The sequence below is a fragment of the Palaemon carinicauda genome, chromosome 10 (genome assembly GCF_036898095.1).
Source record: "Palaemon carinicauda isolate YSFRI2023 chromosome 10, ASM3689809v2, whole genome shotgun sequence".
NCBI classification, from domain to species: domain Eukaryota; kingdom Metazoa; phylum Arthropoda; class Malacostraca; order Decapoda; family Palaemonidae; genus Palaemon; species Palaemon carinicauda.
The window spans coordinates 140,935,122-140,955,121 of NC_090734.1; the positions used below are offsets into that span (position 1 = coordinate 140,935,122).

The window sequence follows — 20,000 nt, forward strand, 5'->3', positions numbered from 1 at the left end:
AGACCAAGGCCTCCGTAGCCCAGCCCGCCTAGTCCTCCAATGGGTAATCCTGGCTCTGGATCAGCACTTCGTTTTCCAAGGAAATGTTTGTTCAGATGGCCATGTGACAGTCCACCCAATCCTCCATACTGGTTTCCAATGTAGTTTCCATGATTGTATCCATTGGAATTGCTGTATCCATTGGCATAGTTACCAGCACCCAGGAGACCACCGTAGCCACCGTATCCACCACCGTATCCTCCATTGAATCCAAGACCTCCTAATCCAATGCCACCAAGTCCCCCAAGACCTCCATAGCCGATTCCAGGAGTAGCGTCAGCCACAAAGGCCAACAAAAGGACTGCGTACTGAAGCATACATCTAGCTTAATTATCTCATATTATAATGCAGTATAAAAAGAAAGAGAGGTAGAGGAATAATGTTGTTTATATTATCATGTGAAACATTTGTATAACTGTTGGTATATTATCATAATCATATAGAGAAATGTTGCTCTAAACATTCTGTACGTTAAATTTGATATGTTCAAAACAATCTAACAGTAATTATCGCAATCATTTCGACAGTGTTGAAAGGCTAATACCGAAATAGATAAGATTAATGGACTTTAGCAATGCAAAGTGATACACGGTACAAATGCTTATAGCAAGGCATTCAGTGATTAGATTTAGTAATGCATCTATATATTTTAAAGCATAACGTTAAAAACTTCTTACCAAAGACTTCATTATCTATCGATTCAGCAGTAGATCTCTGCTGAATGAAGGCTGTCTCTGTTATGGTAAGCCACGTTCAGAACGTCTTTTATATACAGAAAAAAACAATGGAAGCATGATCCTTTTCCGAAAAATCCCCAACCACACCCAGAGTTCAAGAAATGATGTCACTGACCATGAAACTGGGAGTCCAGAGATGTCCTTGATTTACCACATGGTCTTAGACATAGTTTATTTCTCTCTCTCTCTCTCTCTCTCTCTCTCTCTCTCTCTCTCTCTCTCTCTCTCTCTCTCTCTCGCAGGCATTTTCTTAAGATGGTAGGAAGTTTACATGGGATCGATTCCGTTAAAACCCTATATGCTTCTTCTGGATCAATACAATTTTGATAATTTTAATAATAGTAATTTTAATAATTCTGATAATTGTAATTTTGATAATTTTTTTAATAATAATATCTTGAATAAAAATCATCATCATCATCATTATCTCTTCCTATGCCTATTGACGCAAAGGGTCTCGTTTAGATTTTGCTAGACGTCTCTATCTCCAGCCTTTAAATCAGTGGTTCTCCATTCATCATCTACTTCACGCTTCATAGTCCTCAGCCATCTAGGCCTTGGTCCTCCAACTCTTCTAGTGCCTTTTGGAGCACAGTTGAAAGTTTGGTGAACTAATCTAATAATATTTTTAATAATTTTAATAATAATAATCTTAATGATTTTAGTAATAATAATAATTTTAATAATATTGATAATTCTAATATTAAAAATAATTATATTAATTCTAATGGTCACCACCACCGATACTTTCTCTCTTGCAAGAACTCGTTTTTCTGGATGTAACAGCCTTATTTATGTAATACTTCTGACAGGTCAAATCTAAATATTGTATTAATTTTTCATCTGTGCTATACTATGCTTTATTAACACCTTTTCCTCATCTAATTAACACTGTCTACATGGACACATGACACATTGTTCAACGCCAATTTTACAGTCTCTCTTCTCTACCAATACAATAAATTTAACTCCAGATTTGTATCTGTTTACATGGACATATGATACATACATACATACATCGTTCAACGCTAATTTTACAGTCTCTCCGAACTAATCTCACACAAATTTCTCTACCAATATAAAGAATTTAACACCAGATTTTTATCTGTTTACATGGACATATGATACATACATTGTTTAACGCTAATTTTACATTCTCTACGAATTAATCACTCAAGTTTTTCTACCAATATAAAGAATTTAACACCAGATTTTTATCTGTTTACTTGGACATATGATACATACATTGTTTAACGCTAATTTTACAGTCTCTCCGAACTAATCTCATTCAAGTTTTTCTACCAATATAAAAGTTTTATCACCATTTTTAACAAACTAACTCCTACCACATTATCTATTCATGCTTCTAAATCGCGTCTCTGTAGATTATATTGAATCTTTTAGTCTACTCATTGCTAAACTTATCTAACATCCCAATGAAGTCCTTTCATGCTACTACCCGAGTTACTTATCAATTTTACTTTTCTATAATTCTGATAAGTGTTCTACCACAAGTCCCCTATTATCTGCCTCACTTCAATCAGGTTTGATTGAAGTCTCAATACAATATATCATAATCTCATTTGTAAATATACCAACCAACTACTTGCGTTTCTCTTTTTTCACAACTCTCTGCACATACTTCCATAGGTCCGCTTCACACGAGCGGTTTGAAACCATGCAGTTTAGAAATCAATATACAGTAGATCACTGAGGCCCTTCACACGATGCGGGAGATAACCGTGCTGTTTAAAAATCAATGTACAGTAAATCAATGAGGCCCTTCACACGCTGGGAAATAACCGTGCTGTTTAGAAATCAATATACAGTAGATCAATGAGGCCCTTCACACGCTGCGGGAAATAACCGTGCGGTTTAAAAATCAATATATAGTAGATCAATGAGGCCCTTCACACGCTGCGGGAAATAACCATATGGTTTAGAAATCAATATACAGTAGATCAATGAGGCCTTCACATGCTGTGGGAAACAACCGTGCGGTTTAGAAATCAATATACAGTAGATCAATGAGGCCCTTCACATGATGCGGGAGATAACCGTGCGGTTTGGAAATCAATGTACAGTAGATCAATGAAGCCTTTCACACGCTCTGGAAATAACAGTGTGGTTTATAAATCAATATACAGTAGATCAATGAGGCCCTTCACACGCTGTGTGAAATAACCGTGCGGTTTAGAGATCAATATATAGTAGATCAATGAGGCCCTTCACACGCTGCGGGAAATAACCGTGCAGTTTAGAAATCAATATACAGTAGATCAGTGAATCCCTTCACACGCTGCGGGAAATAACTGCGTGGTTTAAAAATCAATATACAGTAGATCAATGAGGCCCTTCATATGATGCAGGAGATAACCGTGCAGTTTAGAAATCAATTTACAGTAGATCAATGAAGCCTTTCATATTCTGCGGTAAATAACCGTACGGTTTCGAAATCAGTTTACAGTATATTAATGAGGCCCTTCATACGCTGCGGGAAATAACCGTGTGGTTTAAAAATCAATATACAGTAGGTCAATGAGGCCCTTCACACGCTGCGGGAAACAACCATTCGGTTTAGAAATCAATATACAGTAGATCAACACTGCCCTTCACACTCTGTGGGAAATAACCGTGCTGTTTAGAAATCAATATTCAGTAGATCAATGAGGCCCTTCACACTCTGTAGGAAATAACCATGCGGTCTAGAAATCAATATACAATAGATCAATGAGGCCCCTCACACGCTGCGGGAAATAACCGTGCGGTTTAGAAATCAATAAACAATAGATCAATGAGGCCCTTCACACGCTGTGGGAAATAACCGTGTGGTTTAGAAATCAATATACAGTAGATCAATGAGGCCCCTCACACGCTGCAGGAAATAACCATGCGGTTTAGAAATCAATATACAATACATCAATGAGGCCCTTCACACGCTGTGGGAAATAACCGTGCGGTTTAGAAATCAATATACAGTAGAACAAAGAGGCCCTTCACACTCTGTGGGAAATAACAGTGTGGTTTAGAAATCAATATACAGTAGATCAATGAGGCCCCTCACACGCTGCAGGAAATAACAGTGTGGTTTAGAAATCAATATACAGTATATCAATGAGGCCCTTCATATGCTGCGGGAAATATTCGTGCAGTTTGGAAATCAATATGCAGGAGATCAATGAGCCCCTTAAAACAGGTGATGGGAATAGATTTACGAAACATTGGTTTTTAAGATAAAGATGAGAGATGATTCGAAGACTTCTTGCTGTCCTCTTCATCATTATATATATATATATATATATATATATATATATATATATATATATATATATATATATATATATATATATATATATCTATATATATATATATATATATATATATATATATATATATATATATATATATATATATATATATATATATATACATATATATATATATATCATTTCTGAGTGGGGATACTTCAAGTTAGTGAAAGGGTTTATTTATCGGCATGATGAACAAAGCTGTAGTAGTCAGGGACATCATAAGTAGGTTGGTATGCTTTGAGCGGCCAGACTAAAGTTTCCCATCATCACCCATATGCACTGGCCGACATAGTAATGAAAGTTGGCCAAAACCCAAACACGAAAAAGGACATAATTGATGCCTTAGTCTTGCAGTAGACTAGAAACAGTTGCATTTGTTGTTGTTGTTGTTGATGTTATATATATATATATATATATATATATATATATATATATATATATATATATATATATATATATATATATATATATATATTTATATATATATATATGTATATATATATATATATATATATATATATATATATATATATATATATATATATATATATCTTTAAGATAGAATCCTTTAAGATATGGATGATCTCATGTGGTTTCTAAAAATTATCTGACAGTTTTATATATTTGATAAAACATACTTCCATAAACAAATTTTGATAAATTTCATTTTATACTGTGGTTTGTGCACTTACGACGATTAAAAATATCTAGAATTTGATGTGCTAAATTTTCAGTGGGAAAGGATTTAAATTTTTTCTATATTATGCAGTAGTGAAAGATCAAAGTGATTATGAAATTAAGGAATGATGATGAAAGTTATGAGAAAGATTGCATAAGACAGCCGATATAGAATTTAGTTTACAGTAATTAGAATCATGGATTTAATGTCCCTTATAACATTGATCAAAGCGTTTTAATAGATTTAGTTAATTTCGTCAAAGGGTAATTCATAATTCATACTAAAATTATCTAAATTCGACGTGATTTTATAATTTAGTTTTCGAGGCAGTAAATGCATTAGCACTTTGCTGAAATGTTTGTTAAAATGGATTATTTTGACCTAATACCAGCACAGTTCTTTGCACCGAATGAAGTCGGTAATTGTGGATTTCTGTTGAATTTAACTTATAAATCATTATAAGTCTGTTTCCACATCCAAAGGATATAGAATAAAAGTACTTAGTGCTGCAAGTAAAATTATATTTACAGTAATTTATACAATAACTGAAAGACATAATCTGGTTAAATGTTATAAACAACATAATTCGAATCTCTAAACTTTATATCCATACAAAAATAGAATCAATTTCCTATAACATTATGTGTTATCCCTGAATTAAGATTAAAATCTTGACTTTTAAGAGATACTTTTTTTTTTTTTAGCACATTTATGCGAGATTGATCAAGAAAACTCATACTCCAAATATGCATGGATGTTAGCGACCGAATCCTCCAAGACCTCCAAGTCCAGCTCCTAGTCCTATTCCATGGCCGAGTCCACCTCCAAGACCTCCAAGGCCTCCCAATCCACCTCCAAGTCCAGCTCCAAGGCCTCCCAATCCGCCTCCAAGGCCTCCCAATCCGGCTCCAAGACCTCCTAATCCGCCAACTAGCCCGTGTCCAATTCCTCCCAGTCCTCCTCCAAGACCTCCAAGGCTGCCAAGTCCTCCAATTCCAATTCCAGGATCGGCTGAGCGCTTTTGTTCAGCAGCTGCCAAAACCACCAACATTGCGACGACCTGAATCGATTACATCTTTAAGTATCTCTCGAAAGTTAACTTAGGAATTAGTTTATTACTAGTGTACGAAACCCGCCAAAAATTACGGCAAAATATTCATAAATATGCACACAGACGTTGAAATCCTATTTGTAAGCATAATAGGTAGGAATATCATTGCACCATATAAAAACTTGTAAAATACGTGAAATATGAATTAATATCTGATAAAAAAAAATCTATCACGAAAATCAAAATTACAGGTCTCACCAAGACTTTCATCTCTGTGGATATGATTGTTGTAGTGGAGACAGGAGGAGGCTGTTGATAACTGTGCCTAAACTGCCCCAAAATCTGGCTTTTATAGGGAGCAGAGACGAAAGAGAATTCGATATTTTATTTTAGCAATTCGGTTTTAATCTGGGCCACGCCCTCTTATGGCACGTTTAGCATTGACCGCGAATTTTGGTATTTTGCCTAGACAGTTGTAAAGAGATTGCCTTTGTCCTAACTGTGCTGGAATAGATAGATAGAGAAATATATATATATATATATATATATATATATATATATATATATATATATATATATATATATATATATATATATATATATATATGTGTGTGTGTATGTAAACATATTTTTATATATATATATATATATATATATATATATATATATATATATATATATATATATATATATATATATATATATATATATGTATGAGCATACATAGACATGCGTGAGCACACACACACATACATATATATAGACCCACACACGCACACACACAAACATTTTATATATATATATATATATATATATATATATATATATATATATATATATATATGTATGTATATATATATATATATATATATATATATATATATATATATATATATATATATATATATATATATATATATATATATATATATATATTCATATATATATGCATATATATATAAATATATATATATATATATATATATATATATATATATATATATATATATATATATATATATATATATATATATATATATATATATATATATATATGTATATAGTATTTTACACCACTCACTCTTTTTCATCTCTCAATACACACAGGAGCATTTGATATATACAACACCTGTAACAAGACTGTCACTTATGTTAAAAAAACATACCCATTGTATTCAACACTCACACACACACACACACACACACACACACACATACACACACAGATTTTAGTTCCATAAAGAAAAGTAGGCTCAACAATCTGTTCATGCATTCTTACCTTGGATTCCGCAAGGTTAGATTACTTCCCTCATTACCTCCTTCCTCCAATACCTGAATGACATATTCTCTATTTTTCTCCCAGTCTCGCTACTGTTCTATGTCATTTAATCTCTCTTGGGTAACAAATATTCTCAGAATACCCATCTCTCTTTAAAGTACACAGACTTCACTCAACTTCAAATTTATTTCCTTCACTTCTCGGTTCTTTCTCCCTCAGTTGAAACTAGCAGTTTAGAATATTTCCCTTCAACTGAAGGGTATCAGACCGGTTTAAAGGGATTACAATACCACCTGTCTCTCTCTTCCTAATCCTGCAACTAACAACATTTCTCCTCTTCTCTGCCATACAAGTTTACAATAAAGCTACGAATGAAGCAAGAGCCCGTGACAGAACAAGGCTTCCTGAATCTACAATAACAATTAGAACAACGACCCTGCTTCTCTGTCTATTCCATCATCCACCATTTTTATGACTGTTTATTTTCCAATTTGCTGTACACATATTCAAGTTTAATTTTGGAGAGAAGTGTATTTTGGATGGAGGTGTTAAGCTTTCTTTAGAAGTATTGAGTAAGCATTTTGATGCTGGGATCACAATTGGGCGATACGACCATATAATGCGGTTAGATGTGGATCTTAGCTAAATTTTGATCATATCGCCACACATCCCCATTCATCCCGGGTGTTTCATGCTAAAACCCATAGGCGAAGATGAGCGTCGTCACATGTGCGATACATCTCAGTTTGCCACGCTCCGTCGCTACACTGGCAGACAGAATGAAACCTGCTCCATTTTTTTCACCTAGCGTGCGGTGATGGTCGGGCATCTGCAGCACAACGCATACAAGGAGATAATGCATCGAATTATATGTGTTCTGTTCCACCGTTATTGCTAACCTAAATGCCTCTCAAAACTATATATGTGGTATACCTACCTATGAGAGATGGGGCAACATACATCATTGTGCATGCATTCAGCAATGGTATATAAAGTGGGAGCGGCGGCAAGCCATCCACAGTCGTGCTTTATATGCGAACACTGCTTTGATTAATTACGGTTAAAATCTAGTAATATATTATATGAAATTATAATAAGAACTCCCTTGAACAGATTTGAGAGTTATAAACCTGAATCTACCTCAAATTGACAGTGTGTGTGCGCATGTGTACAATTACTGCCCAAAGATAACCGTCTATTCTATTTGCTTCATCTAAAGATCCTATCCATGAGAGAGAGAGAGAGAGAGAGAGAGAGAGAGAGAGAGAGAGATGTCAAGCATGTGTTCATTGAGAATAAATAAATAAATGTACAAAAACAAAGTCCATGAGAAGGGTGATTTTTGGATTTTGAAGTTTTGTGAAAATGGGTCAAAAAGCGATTGAATAAAAAGGATATGAAAAACCAAAATAAAAAAAAAACAGCAAAGAAATACATATTATAAATATAAACTTTAAATTGAATAGTATTCCTTTCCTTCTTTAATTCGAAATAAGTTCCTAAGGACAATTAATTGGCCGTGCCTTTTCATATACGGGACTCCTGTGGATCACGCATGCTGCGATCCATATCGCATGTATATCGCTTACACAAAGATCACTACCGCAAAGTGCCCGACCAATTGAGATGTTACAACTTGTCCTCTGCAATGGGATCCCATATACAGCAGTGTATGGCATGGCGATGTATCCCCATGTATCGCCCTTATTGCACTGCGTTAGCGGTATTCATCTTCCCTTGTCATCTACTCTGCATTATGAGTCCTGTATGTCGCGGTGTCTTGGTTTTCGAAAAATATATGCTGGTTTAAATCCTGAAAGCGCCTGCGGTATTCAAATTTTCTGGATTTTACTATATCTCCTCTGATGCCCAAGGCCTACCGCGTAAGTGTGTCCCCAGCATAAAGCTCATGACTAACTTGGAGTTAAACGGGCACTTTTTGAGGTTGTACTTCTAGAATTTATTATATTACCAGTGGAACTTGGGATGCATTCAATAATATTGTCTCATTTGGTGAATATCTGGTATTCTGATCTATTTTCGAAAAAAGAAGGGTCTAGAGAAAAATGGTTTCTTACAGGTGTTTAAGCAACATTTGCCTTTGTCCACAAGCTCTATTGAAGGTTTATCAATGGTTTTGATGACTTTTTTTTGAGGATCTTTGCTATAGGATTACTAAGAGTTTGTATTCAATTTTGAGATGCATCCGGATGAGTAAACAGGATTTTTTTCGTTGTCAATGCTTTGTTGTAGCTATCAGAACCATCTCTGAATCTAGCAGGATATATTCTAATATCTTGTCTGCATACATGAAATTATGTATATGCTATATATATATATATATATATATATATATATATATATATATATATATATATATATATATATATATATATATATATATATATATATATATATTTATATATATATATATACATTTATATATATATGTATATTTATATATATATATATATACATATATATACATATATATATATACATATATGTATTTTTATATATATATATATATATATATATATATATATATATATATATATATATATATATATATATATATACTGTATAATGAGAAAATAGTATACATTCGAATACATAAAATGTATTTTTCATATCTGGTAATTTGAGAACAAATAATTTCCTCTCAATATGTACAGAATATGCTAAGCATATGAGGGATGCTGTATTATCGCAGTCAAAGATTATTAAAATGAAATATGAGTTCGAATAATAAAATTATTTTACACAAAAGGATAGAATTTAGATTACTCTCACTTGAAAATTATAAATATAATCATGCATGACCTATTAATTTGTCTTCATTTCTTTGATAATAAATCATTTGACATTCAGTTTAAATGCAGGTGATCGTGTATTTCCTTCCACGTAAAAGAAATAATTAAAGAAACAAGAAAATTTGCTGCAAAGATATAACTATATTTATAAACGCTCATAATGTACAATATAAAATAAATCCAAAGAAAATATCATTTCTAAATAGCTTCAGGTGTCGATTGAAAATTCATATACAGGTCTGACGAGATGTTCTTTCAAAGGCTGAGGCACGGGTTAAAGGTCAACCCTTTACTTTCCCAGTAAGTGAGTGTGGCCGTGGGATAGACCACCTAATCCTCCATACTGGTTTCCAATAAAGTTTCCATGATTGTATCCATTGGAATTGCTGTATCCATTAGCATAGTTACCAGCACTGAGGAGACCACCGTAGCCGCCATATCCACCACCATGTCCTGCGTTAAGTCCCAACCCAAGACCGCCAAGGCCAAGGCCTCCATAGCCCAGCCCGCCTAGTCCTCCAATGGGTAATCCTGGCTCTGGATCAGCACTTCGTTTTCCGAGGAAATGTTTGTTCAGATGGCCATGTGACAGTCCACCTAATCCTCCATACTGGTTTCCAATGTGGTTTCCATGACTGTATCCATTGGAATTGCTGTATCCATTGGCATATTTACCAGCACTCAGGAGACCTCCGTAACCACCATATCCACCACCGTATCCTCCATTGAATCCAAGACCTCCTAATCCAATGCCACCGAGTCCCCCAAGTCCTCCATAGCCGATTCCAGGAGCGGCGTCAGCCACAAAGGCCACCAAAAGGACTGCGAACTGAAGCATACATCTAGCTTAAATATCTAGCTTAAATATCTTATATTATCTTATCTTTTAAGAGAGAGAAAGATATAAACGAATAATGTTGTTTATATTATCATGTGAAACATTTGTATAACTGCTGGTATATTATCATATTTATAAAGGGAAATGTTGCTTTAAAACATTCAGTATGATAAATTCCATATGTTCAAAACAATCTCACAGTAAGTAGTGTTGAAAGGCTGATACCGAAAAAAATGAGATTAATGGACTTTATATATTCAAATAAATATACGGTGCAAATGCATAAAGCAAGGTATTCAGTAATTAAATCTAGGTATAGATATACATGTTTGAAATCATAACTAAATTTTTCCTCTTACCAAAGACCTCATTATCTATCGGTTCAGCAGTAGATCTCTGCTGAATGAAGGCTGTCTCTGTTATGGTAAGCCACTTTCAGAACGTCTTTTATGTACAGAAGAAACAATGGAAGTATTATCCTTTTCCCAAAAATCCCCAACCACACCCAGAGTTCAAGAAATGATGTCACTGACCATGAAACTGGGAGTCCAGCGATGTCCTTGATTTACCACATGGTCTTAGACATAGTTCATTTCTCTCTCTCTCTCTCTCTCTCTCTCTCTCTCTCTCTCTCTCTCTCTCTCTCTTGCAATCATTTTCTTAATATGGTAGCAAGCTTACATGGGATCGATTCCGTTAAAACCCAATTTGCTTCTTCTGGACCAGAACAATTTTGATAATTCTAATAATAGTAATTTTAATCATTTGAATGATAATAATATCTTCAATAAAATTAATCATCATTATCTCCCTCTATGCCTATTGACGCAAAGGGTTTCGTTTAGAATTCGCTAGTCGTCTCTATCTTCAGCTTTTAAACCAGTGGTTCTCCATTCATCATCTACTTTACGCGTCATAGTCCTCAGCCATGTAGGCCTTGGTCTTCCAACTCTTCTAGGGCCTTGTGGAGCACAGTTGAAAGCTTGGTGAACTATTTTTAATAATTTTAATAATGTTAATTTTAACAATTTTAATAATAATAATTTTAATATTAATAATAATTATATTAATTTTAATGTACAACACCACCGATACTTTCTCTCTCGCAAGAACTCGTTTTTCTGGATGTAACAGCCTTATTTATGCAATACTTCTGACAGGTCAAATCTAAATATTCTATTAATTTTTTCATCTATACTACTGTATACTGTACTATGCTTTATTAACACCTTTTCCTCATCTAATTAACACTGTCTACATGGACACCTGACACATTGTTCAACGCCAATTTTACAGTCTCTCCGAACTAATCTAGCACAAGTTTCTCTACCAATATAAAAAATTTAACACCAGATTTATATCTGTTTACATGGACATATGATACATACACTGTTTAACGCTAATTTTACAGTCTCTCCGAACTAATCTCATTCAAGGTTTTCTACCAATATAAAAGTTTTATCACCGTTTTTAACAAACTAACTCCTACCAAATTATCTATTCATGCTTCTAAATCGCGTCTCTGTAGATTATATTGAATCTTTTAGTCTACTTGTTGCTAAACTTATCTAACGTCCCAATGAAGTCCGTTCATGCTACTACCCGAGTTACTTATCAATTTTATTTTTCTATAATTCTGATACGTGTTCCATCACAAGTCCCCTATTATCTACCTCACTTCAATCCCGTTTGATTAAAGTCTCAGTACAATATATCATAATCTCATTTGTAAATATACCAATCAACTACTGGCATTAGGCCTACTCCTTTTTTACAACTTTCCACACTTACTTCCTTAGGTCTGCTTCACACGAGCGGTTTGAAACCATGCAGTTTAAAAATTAATGTACAATAGATCAATGAAGCCCTTCACACGCTGGGAAATAACCAAGCGGTTTAGAAATCAATATACAGTAGATCAATGGGGCCCTTCACACGCTGGGAAATGACCGTGTGGTTTAGAAATCAATATACAGTAGATCAATGTGGCCCTTCACACGATGCGGGAAATAACCGTATGGTTTAGAAATCAATATACAGTAGATCAATGGGGCCCTTCACACGCTGGGAAATGACCGTGTGGTTTAGAAATCAATATACAGTAGATCAATGTGGCCCTTCACACGATGCGGGAAATAACCGTATGGTTTAGAAATCAATATACAGTAAATCAATGAGGCCCTTCACACGCTGCGGGAAATAACTTTGCGGTTTAGAAATAAATATACAGTAGATCAATGAGGCCCTTCACACGCTGCGGGATATTACAGTGTGGTTTAAAAATCAATATACAGTACATCAATAAGGCCCTTCACACAGTGCGTGAAATAACTGTGAGGTTTAGAAATCCATATACAGTAGAATAATGTGGCCCTTCATACGCTGCGGGAAATAACCGTGCAGTTTAGAAATCAATATACAGTAGATCGATGAGGCCCTTCACATGCTGCGGGAAATAACCACGCTGTTTAGAAATAAATACATAGTAGATAAATGAGGCCCTTCGCACGATGCAGGAGATAACGATGCATTTTAGAAATCAATGTAAAATAGATCAATGAGGCCTTTCACACGCTGCAGGAAATAACCGTGTGGTTTAGAAATCAATATACAGTAGATCAATGAGGCTCTTCACATGCTGCGTGAAATAACCATACGATTTAGAAATCAATTTACAGTAGATCAATGAGGCCCTTTACACGCTGCGTGAAATAACCGTATGGTTTAGAAATCATTATACAGTAGATCAATGAGGCCCCTCACACGTTGAGAGAAATAACCGTGCGGTTTAGAAATCGATATACAATATATCAATGAGGCCCTTCACATGCTGCGAGAAATAACCGTGCGGTTTAGAAATCAATATACAGTAGATCAATGAGTCCCTTCACACGTTTCGGGAAATAACTGTGCGGTTTAGAAATCAATATACAGTAGATCAATGAGGCCCTTCACACGCTGCGTGAAATAACCATATGGTTTAGAAATCATTATACAGTAGATCAATGAGGCCCCTCACACGTTGAGAGAAATAACCGTGCGGTTTAGAAATCGATATACAATATATCAATGAGGCCCTTCACGTGCTGCGAGAAATAACCGTGCAGTTTAGAAATCAATATACAGTAGATCAATGAGTCCCTTCACACGTTTCGGGAAATAACTGTGCGGTTTAGAAATCAATATACAGTAGATCAATGAGGCCCTTCACACGGTGCGGGAAATAACCGTGCAGTTTAGAAATCAATGTACAGTAGATCAATGAGGCCCTTCACACGCTGCAGGGAATAATCGTATGGTTTAGAAATCAATATACAGTAGATCATTGAGGCCCTTCACATGCTGCGGTAAATAACCGTACGGTTTAGAAATCAATGTACAGTAGATCAATGAGGCCCTTCACACGCTGTGGGAAATAACCGTGTGGTTTAGAAACCAATAGACAGTAGATCAATGAGGCCCTTCACATGATGCGAGAGATAACCATGCCGTTTAGAAATCAATATACAGTAGATCAATGAGGCCCTTCATACGCTGTGGGAAATAACCATGCGGTTTAGAAATCAATATACAGTAGATCAATGAGGCCCTTCACACGCTGTGGGAAATAACCATGCGGTTTAGAAATCAATATACAGTAGATCAATGAGGCCCTTCACACTCTGTGGGAGATAACCGAGCGGCAGAATAACCGGACGGTCGGAATTTCCTAACCGCATGCACTGCTATATTAATGTTTAAATGCACTGTCATACTAATCCCTAATACTAATGTATGATTCAAGTTTGCTTCTGATGTCACATATTCTATGTGAGCTTTTGAAAATCCTCAAGAGTCTCAAGACTTCATTCACTTCAGAAAGCTCTTAATGCGAATCTTTTATCATAATAATAATTCGTTCAATGCCTCGTTTATCTGCTTTTATTTCTCCAAAGTATTTCATTCTTCTTTATACACTAGTAACAAAATGTGCATTAGCCTAGTGGGGTCATTAGCGACTCTCAATATGGGGGTTTAGAGTTCAAGCTCAGCTCAAAGCCTGATAGATTTTACTGGCAAATACCGCAACATTACTCTTCTCATTTCGTGTTTTATGTATCCCTGATGATGGGAATAGATTCCTGAAACGTTGATTTATAAGATAAAGATAAGAGATGATTCGAAAACTTCTTGTTGTCCTCTTCATCATTATATATATATATATATGTTGTGACGGGCCGAGAGAGGAGTGGTGAAATCAAAGGCAGATTGGAAACGACTGAGTTATATTATTGTGGAACACTCTCCTTATATACAAAACCTCAAGGCAACAGGACATGACGAGTTCACAAGACAGACAAAATCACAGAGGAAAAACCAGACTTGAATTTTCATGTTCGTTTTAGTGCGAGGGAAGAGCGAAGATACAACCATAATATATACAAGAGGAGTTATGTACAATTGTGTGAAACACGGTTGGTACATGGTTCTCCCCCTAAAAATGACATACTGTACATGTTAAATAGGGCGCCCTGATCTAGAGAGGCGAACTGTAGGCGGGTCATCTGGCAGAAGATAAGCAGGTTTTAGACGATCAATGGAGACCCAGTCTTCTTTGCCCCGAATGTTTAGGAGAAATGCTTTCGGACTGCGTCGGATCACAAGGTAAGGTCCCGTGTAAGGGGGCGTTAACGGTGGCTTGCTGGTGTCGTTGCGCAGGAAGACGTGCGTTGCAGAGTGCAAGTCCGTTGGTATGTGATGCTTCGCTGGGGGCTTGTAAGTCTGGCGGCACGGAGTAAATTTTCCCACGACGTGACGTATGCGCTGGAGATCGTCGGAGGAGGTTGTAGAAGGAAAAAACTCGGCAGGGACGACCAACGGGTCGCCATACACCATTTCGGCTGCCGAGACGTCGAGGGCGTCTTTAGGAGTGGTCCTTAGTCCAAGGAGGACCCAGGGAAGCTGAGTAAACCAGTTGCAATCCTTGCAGCTTGACATCAAAGCTGCTTTGAGGGTGCGATGAAAACGTTCAACCATTCCATTGGCAGCGGGGTTGTAGGCCGTTGTGTGATGTAGGGTGATGCCCAGGAGATTCGCTAATGACGTCCATAATTGAGAGGTGAAAGTGGTTCCCCTGTCAGAAGTAATATGCTCAGGGATACCGAATCTTGAAATCCATCCAGAGAGTAAGGCAGATGTACATGAGGCGGACGTTGCAGTTTCCATGGGAATGGCTTCAGGCCAACGAGTGGAGCGTTCGATGACGGTAAACAGGTAACGATGTCCTTGTGATGTGGGTAGGGGGCCTACAACGTCGACGTGAATGTGTGCGAAACGACGCTGAGGTTGAGGAAAGGTGCCCACTCCTGAATCCGTGTGTCGATGTACTTTGGAAGTTTGGCAAGAAATACAGGCACGGACCCAATCCTTAGCATCCTTAGAAATGCCGTGCCAAATGAACTTTGCCTTCAGCAGCTGTGCAGTAGAACGGCACGAGGGATGTGAAAGGCCGTGGATGAAATCAAACACCTGTCGGCGCATGGGAGCAGGAATCCAAGGTCGCGGTCTACCAGTACTGACGTCACAGAGGAGGGTGGTGTTGGAGTTTTCGAGGGGAAAATCCTCCCAACGGAGGGACGTGCAGGATGTCCTACAAGCTTGATACTCTGGATCCTGTCGTTGGGCTTCAGCCAGGGCGTTGTAATCCAATCCCAGTTGAACGGCAGCCAACGTGTTTCTTGACAGGGCATCGGCAACGGGATTCATTTTCCCAGGGACGTATTGGAGGGTGCAATTGTATTCAGCCACGGCGGAGAGATGTCGGCGTTGACGGGCGGACCAGGCGTCAGACTGTCGAGTGAAGGCGTGCACCAGAGGCATGTGGTCTGTGCGAATGACGAAGGGCGTACCTTCTAAGAAATGGCGAAAGTGACGGACAGCCAGGTGCACCGCCAGCAATTCTCGATCGAAGGTAGAATAACCCGATTCTGCCTTGGACAGTTTTCTGCTGAAGAAGGCCAATGGGCGGGGCGAGCCTTTGACCACCTGCTCGAGTACTGCACCAATAGCGACGTCGCTGGCATCGGTGGAGAGAAGGAGAGGGGCGTGTGGGATAGGAAAAGTGAGAGCCGCAGCAGTTGATAGGGCCTTCTTTGCATTGCAGAAGGCCGCTTCTTGAACGGGACCCCACTTCAAGTCCTTTGGCTTGCCCTTGAGGGAGGCGTAGAGGGGAGCAAGAGTGGCGGCAATGGCTGGCAGAAAGCGGTGATAATAGTTGATCATGCCCAAGAATTCCTGCAGAGCTTTGACGGTCGAGGGCGTGGGGAAATTCTGAACGGCTGCTACCTTCTCAGGGAGGGGATGGACTCCTTCAGGAGTGATACGGTGCCCTAAGAACGACACTTCGTTGGCGCCAAAGGTACACTTGTCGTACCGGACTACAAGGCCGTTTTGTTGCAGGCGGTCGAGCACGATGCGCAGGTGACGGAGGTGTTCCTCTTTTGAGGAGGAGAACACAAGTATGTCGTCCACATAACATACACAGAAAGGGAGGTCCCCTAAGATGCCATCCATGAGACGTTGAAACGTTGCCCCAGCATTACGAAGGCCAAAACAGGAGTAATTGAAGGTGTATGTGCCAAACGGAGTGGTGATGGCGGTCTTGGGGATGTCTTCTGGGTTCATAGGCACCTGATAATACCCCTTCAGGAGGTCGAGCGTAGAGAAAACCTTTGCTTTGTGCAGGTAGGAGGTTACATCGGCAATGTTTGGGAGGGGGTAGTGATCCGGTTCTGTTTGCATGTTCAGACGCCTGTAATCCCCGCACGGACGGAGGGAGCCGTCTTTCTTCAGAACGATGTGTAAGGGTGACGACCATGGGCTGGAGGCCTTTTGGCAAAGGCCCATTTTCTCCATTTCGGCGAACGTCTGTTTGGCGGCTGCCAATCGTTCCGGTGCCAGACGTCTGAATTTTGCGAAGACTGGGGGTCCCGTCGTCTTGATATGGTGATAAATACCGTGCTTAGCAGGAACCGTGGGCGTTTGGCGAAGTTCTGGACGGAAAACTTCCGGGTACGACGTGAGGAGATGGGCATAGGCATCCGTGGGTGCGCTGATGTGGAGAGCGAGGTTAGAGGGGGCGGGTTGAAGAGGTGTCGACAAGTACGAGTCCGCGTTGACCAATCGTCGGTGGGCGACATCGACCAGAAGGTGGAAATGAGAGAGGAAATCCGCACCGAGGATTGGCATTGTGACGTCAGCAACGAGAAACTTCCAATTGAATTTACCGTTTCCGAACGATAATGTGAGGCTCTCGTAACCGTAGGTGGGTATCGCAGATCCGTTGGCAGCTACCAAGCGGACGTCGGCAGATGTAGACAGACTACGTTGTGCCTTGAAGAGTTTCCTTGGCAAAAGAGAACGACAAGCACCCGTGTCTACCAAAAATCGTACGCCCGTTCCTGCATCCTGTAAAAAGAAAAGATTAGAAACATGGGAGGCCACCGCCACAAGCGATGGCCTACTTACACGTTTTTTGGCCACTGACAATCTTTGGCACATTTCTTCGCGGTTGCCCCGAATCTGAAGTGGTAGTAGCAAAACTGCAGTGGATGGGAGGTAGTAAGTGGCTGTAGAAGTCGTTCGTTGGGGCGCGAGCGATTGGTGGGTGGTGGGCGGCTTTGTTGCCGCTTCGGCACGTCACGGGGTAGGCGTGTATGTCCTACGGCATTCATGTCAGCTTCGGTGTACGTTGAATAGGCATCCTCGTCGTCAGGGGTGGAGGCGTTGATGGAGGTCTTGAAGTGGCTGTCCATAAGGACGTCGGCTTTGGTCATCAAGTCCTTTATGGGTAAACTATCGACATCGGGTATGGCAGCGCGCACAGGTTCAGGTAAACGGCGTATCCAAAGGGCACGGAGTAGGTTCACCTCACGAGGAGAGCCGTCTGCGGCAGGTTGAAGGCGAGCGATACTGGTCATTTCCCTGAGGGCAAGCGAAGCCCTTTGGTCCCCCAACGGTTGTTGCGAGAGCTGAAAAAGCTTTGCTATACGGGCGGCTGGCGACGGCGAGTACTGTTGCAGAAGGTATGATTTGAGGTCGTCATACGCTATTGGGGTGTCTCCTTGTTCACAAAGCCAGTCGGATATTTCTGGGAAGGTGTCCTCGGGTATCGCCGCGAGAACATAATCCGCTTTGGTGGTTGAGCGAGTCACGCCCCTGATACGAAACTGGACTTCTGCGCGCTGAAACCAAGCAAACGCCTCTCCGCTGGCAAACGATGAAAGTTTGAATGGAGAGGCCGTAGCGCCAACTGCCGTAGAGTCCGTCATAGTACCAATGATGGAGGGGCGAGGGGGTGGGGGTGGAAGGCAGTGGAAGAGAGTCGACTTCCGGGGTCACCAATGTGACGGGCCGAGAGAGGAGTTGTGAAATCAAAGGCAGATTGGAAACGACTGAGTTATATTGTTGTGGAACACTCTCCTTATATACAAAACCTCAAGGCAACAGGACATGACGAGTTCACAAGACAGACAAAATCACAGAGGAAAAACCAGACTTGAATTTTCATGTTCGTTTTAGTGCGAGGGAAGAGCGAAGATACAACCATAATATATACAAGAGGAATTATGTACAATTGTGTGAAACACGGTTGGTACAATGTATATATATATATATATATATATATATATATATATATATATATATATATATATATATATATATATATATATATATATATATATATCATTTCTGAGTGGGGTACCTCAACGTGGTGAAAGGGTTTGTTTATCGCCATGATGAACAAAGCTGTACTAGTCATGGACACCCTTAATAGGTTGGTATGCTTTGAGCGGCCCGACTAAAGTTTCCCATCATCACCCATATGCACTGGCCGACATAGTAATGAAAGTTGGCCAAAACCCAGACACGAAGAAAGACATAATTGACGCCTTAGTCTTACAGTAGACTAGAAACAGTTGCATTTGTTATTGTTGTTGTTGTTGTTGTTGTTGTTGTTGTTGTGTATATGTATATATATATATATATATATATATATATATATATATATATATATATATATATATATATATATATATATATATATATATATATATATATACATACATAATCTTTAAGATAGAATCCTTCAAGATATGGATGATCTCATGTGGTTTCTAAAAACCATCTGACAGTTTTATATATTTGATAGAATATACCTCCATAAACAAACTTTAACAAATTTCATTTTATACTGTGGTTTGTGCACTTACGA

The 20,000-nt window shown here is 38.5% G+C and overlaps 1 protein-coding gene across 1 annotated transcript in view; it reads right to left on the reverse strand.

The window, feature by feature from the left end:
- Positions 1-20,000, reverse strand: part of LOC137648853 (uncharacterized PE-PGRS family protein PE_PGRS46-like) — a 52,054-nt gene that overhangs the window by 23,263 nt on the left and 8,791 nt on the right. Inside the window, exons 6-9 of the mRNA XM_068382018.1 lie at positions 17,743-17,746; positions 10,354-10,647; positions 5,547-5,735; positions 1-256 (exon numbers count right to left, since the gene is read on the reverse strand). The exon at positions 1-256 is cut by the window's left edge and continues 5 nt beyond it. Coding sequence (XP_068238119.1) covers positions 1-256; positions 5,547-5,735; positions 10,354-10,647; positions 17,743-17,746 — 743 coding nt within the window. The remainder of the gene's footprint in view (positions 257-5,546; positions 5,736-10,353; positions 10,648-17,742; positions 17,747-20,000) is intronic.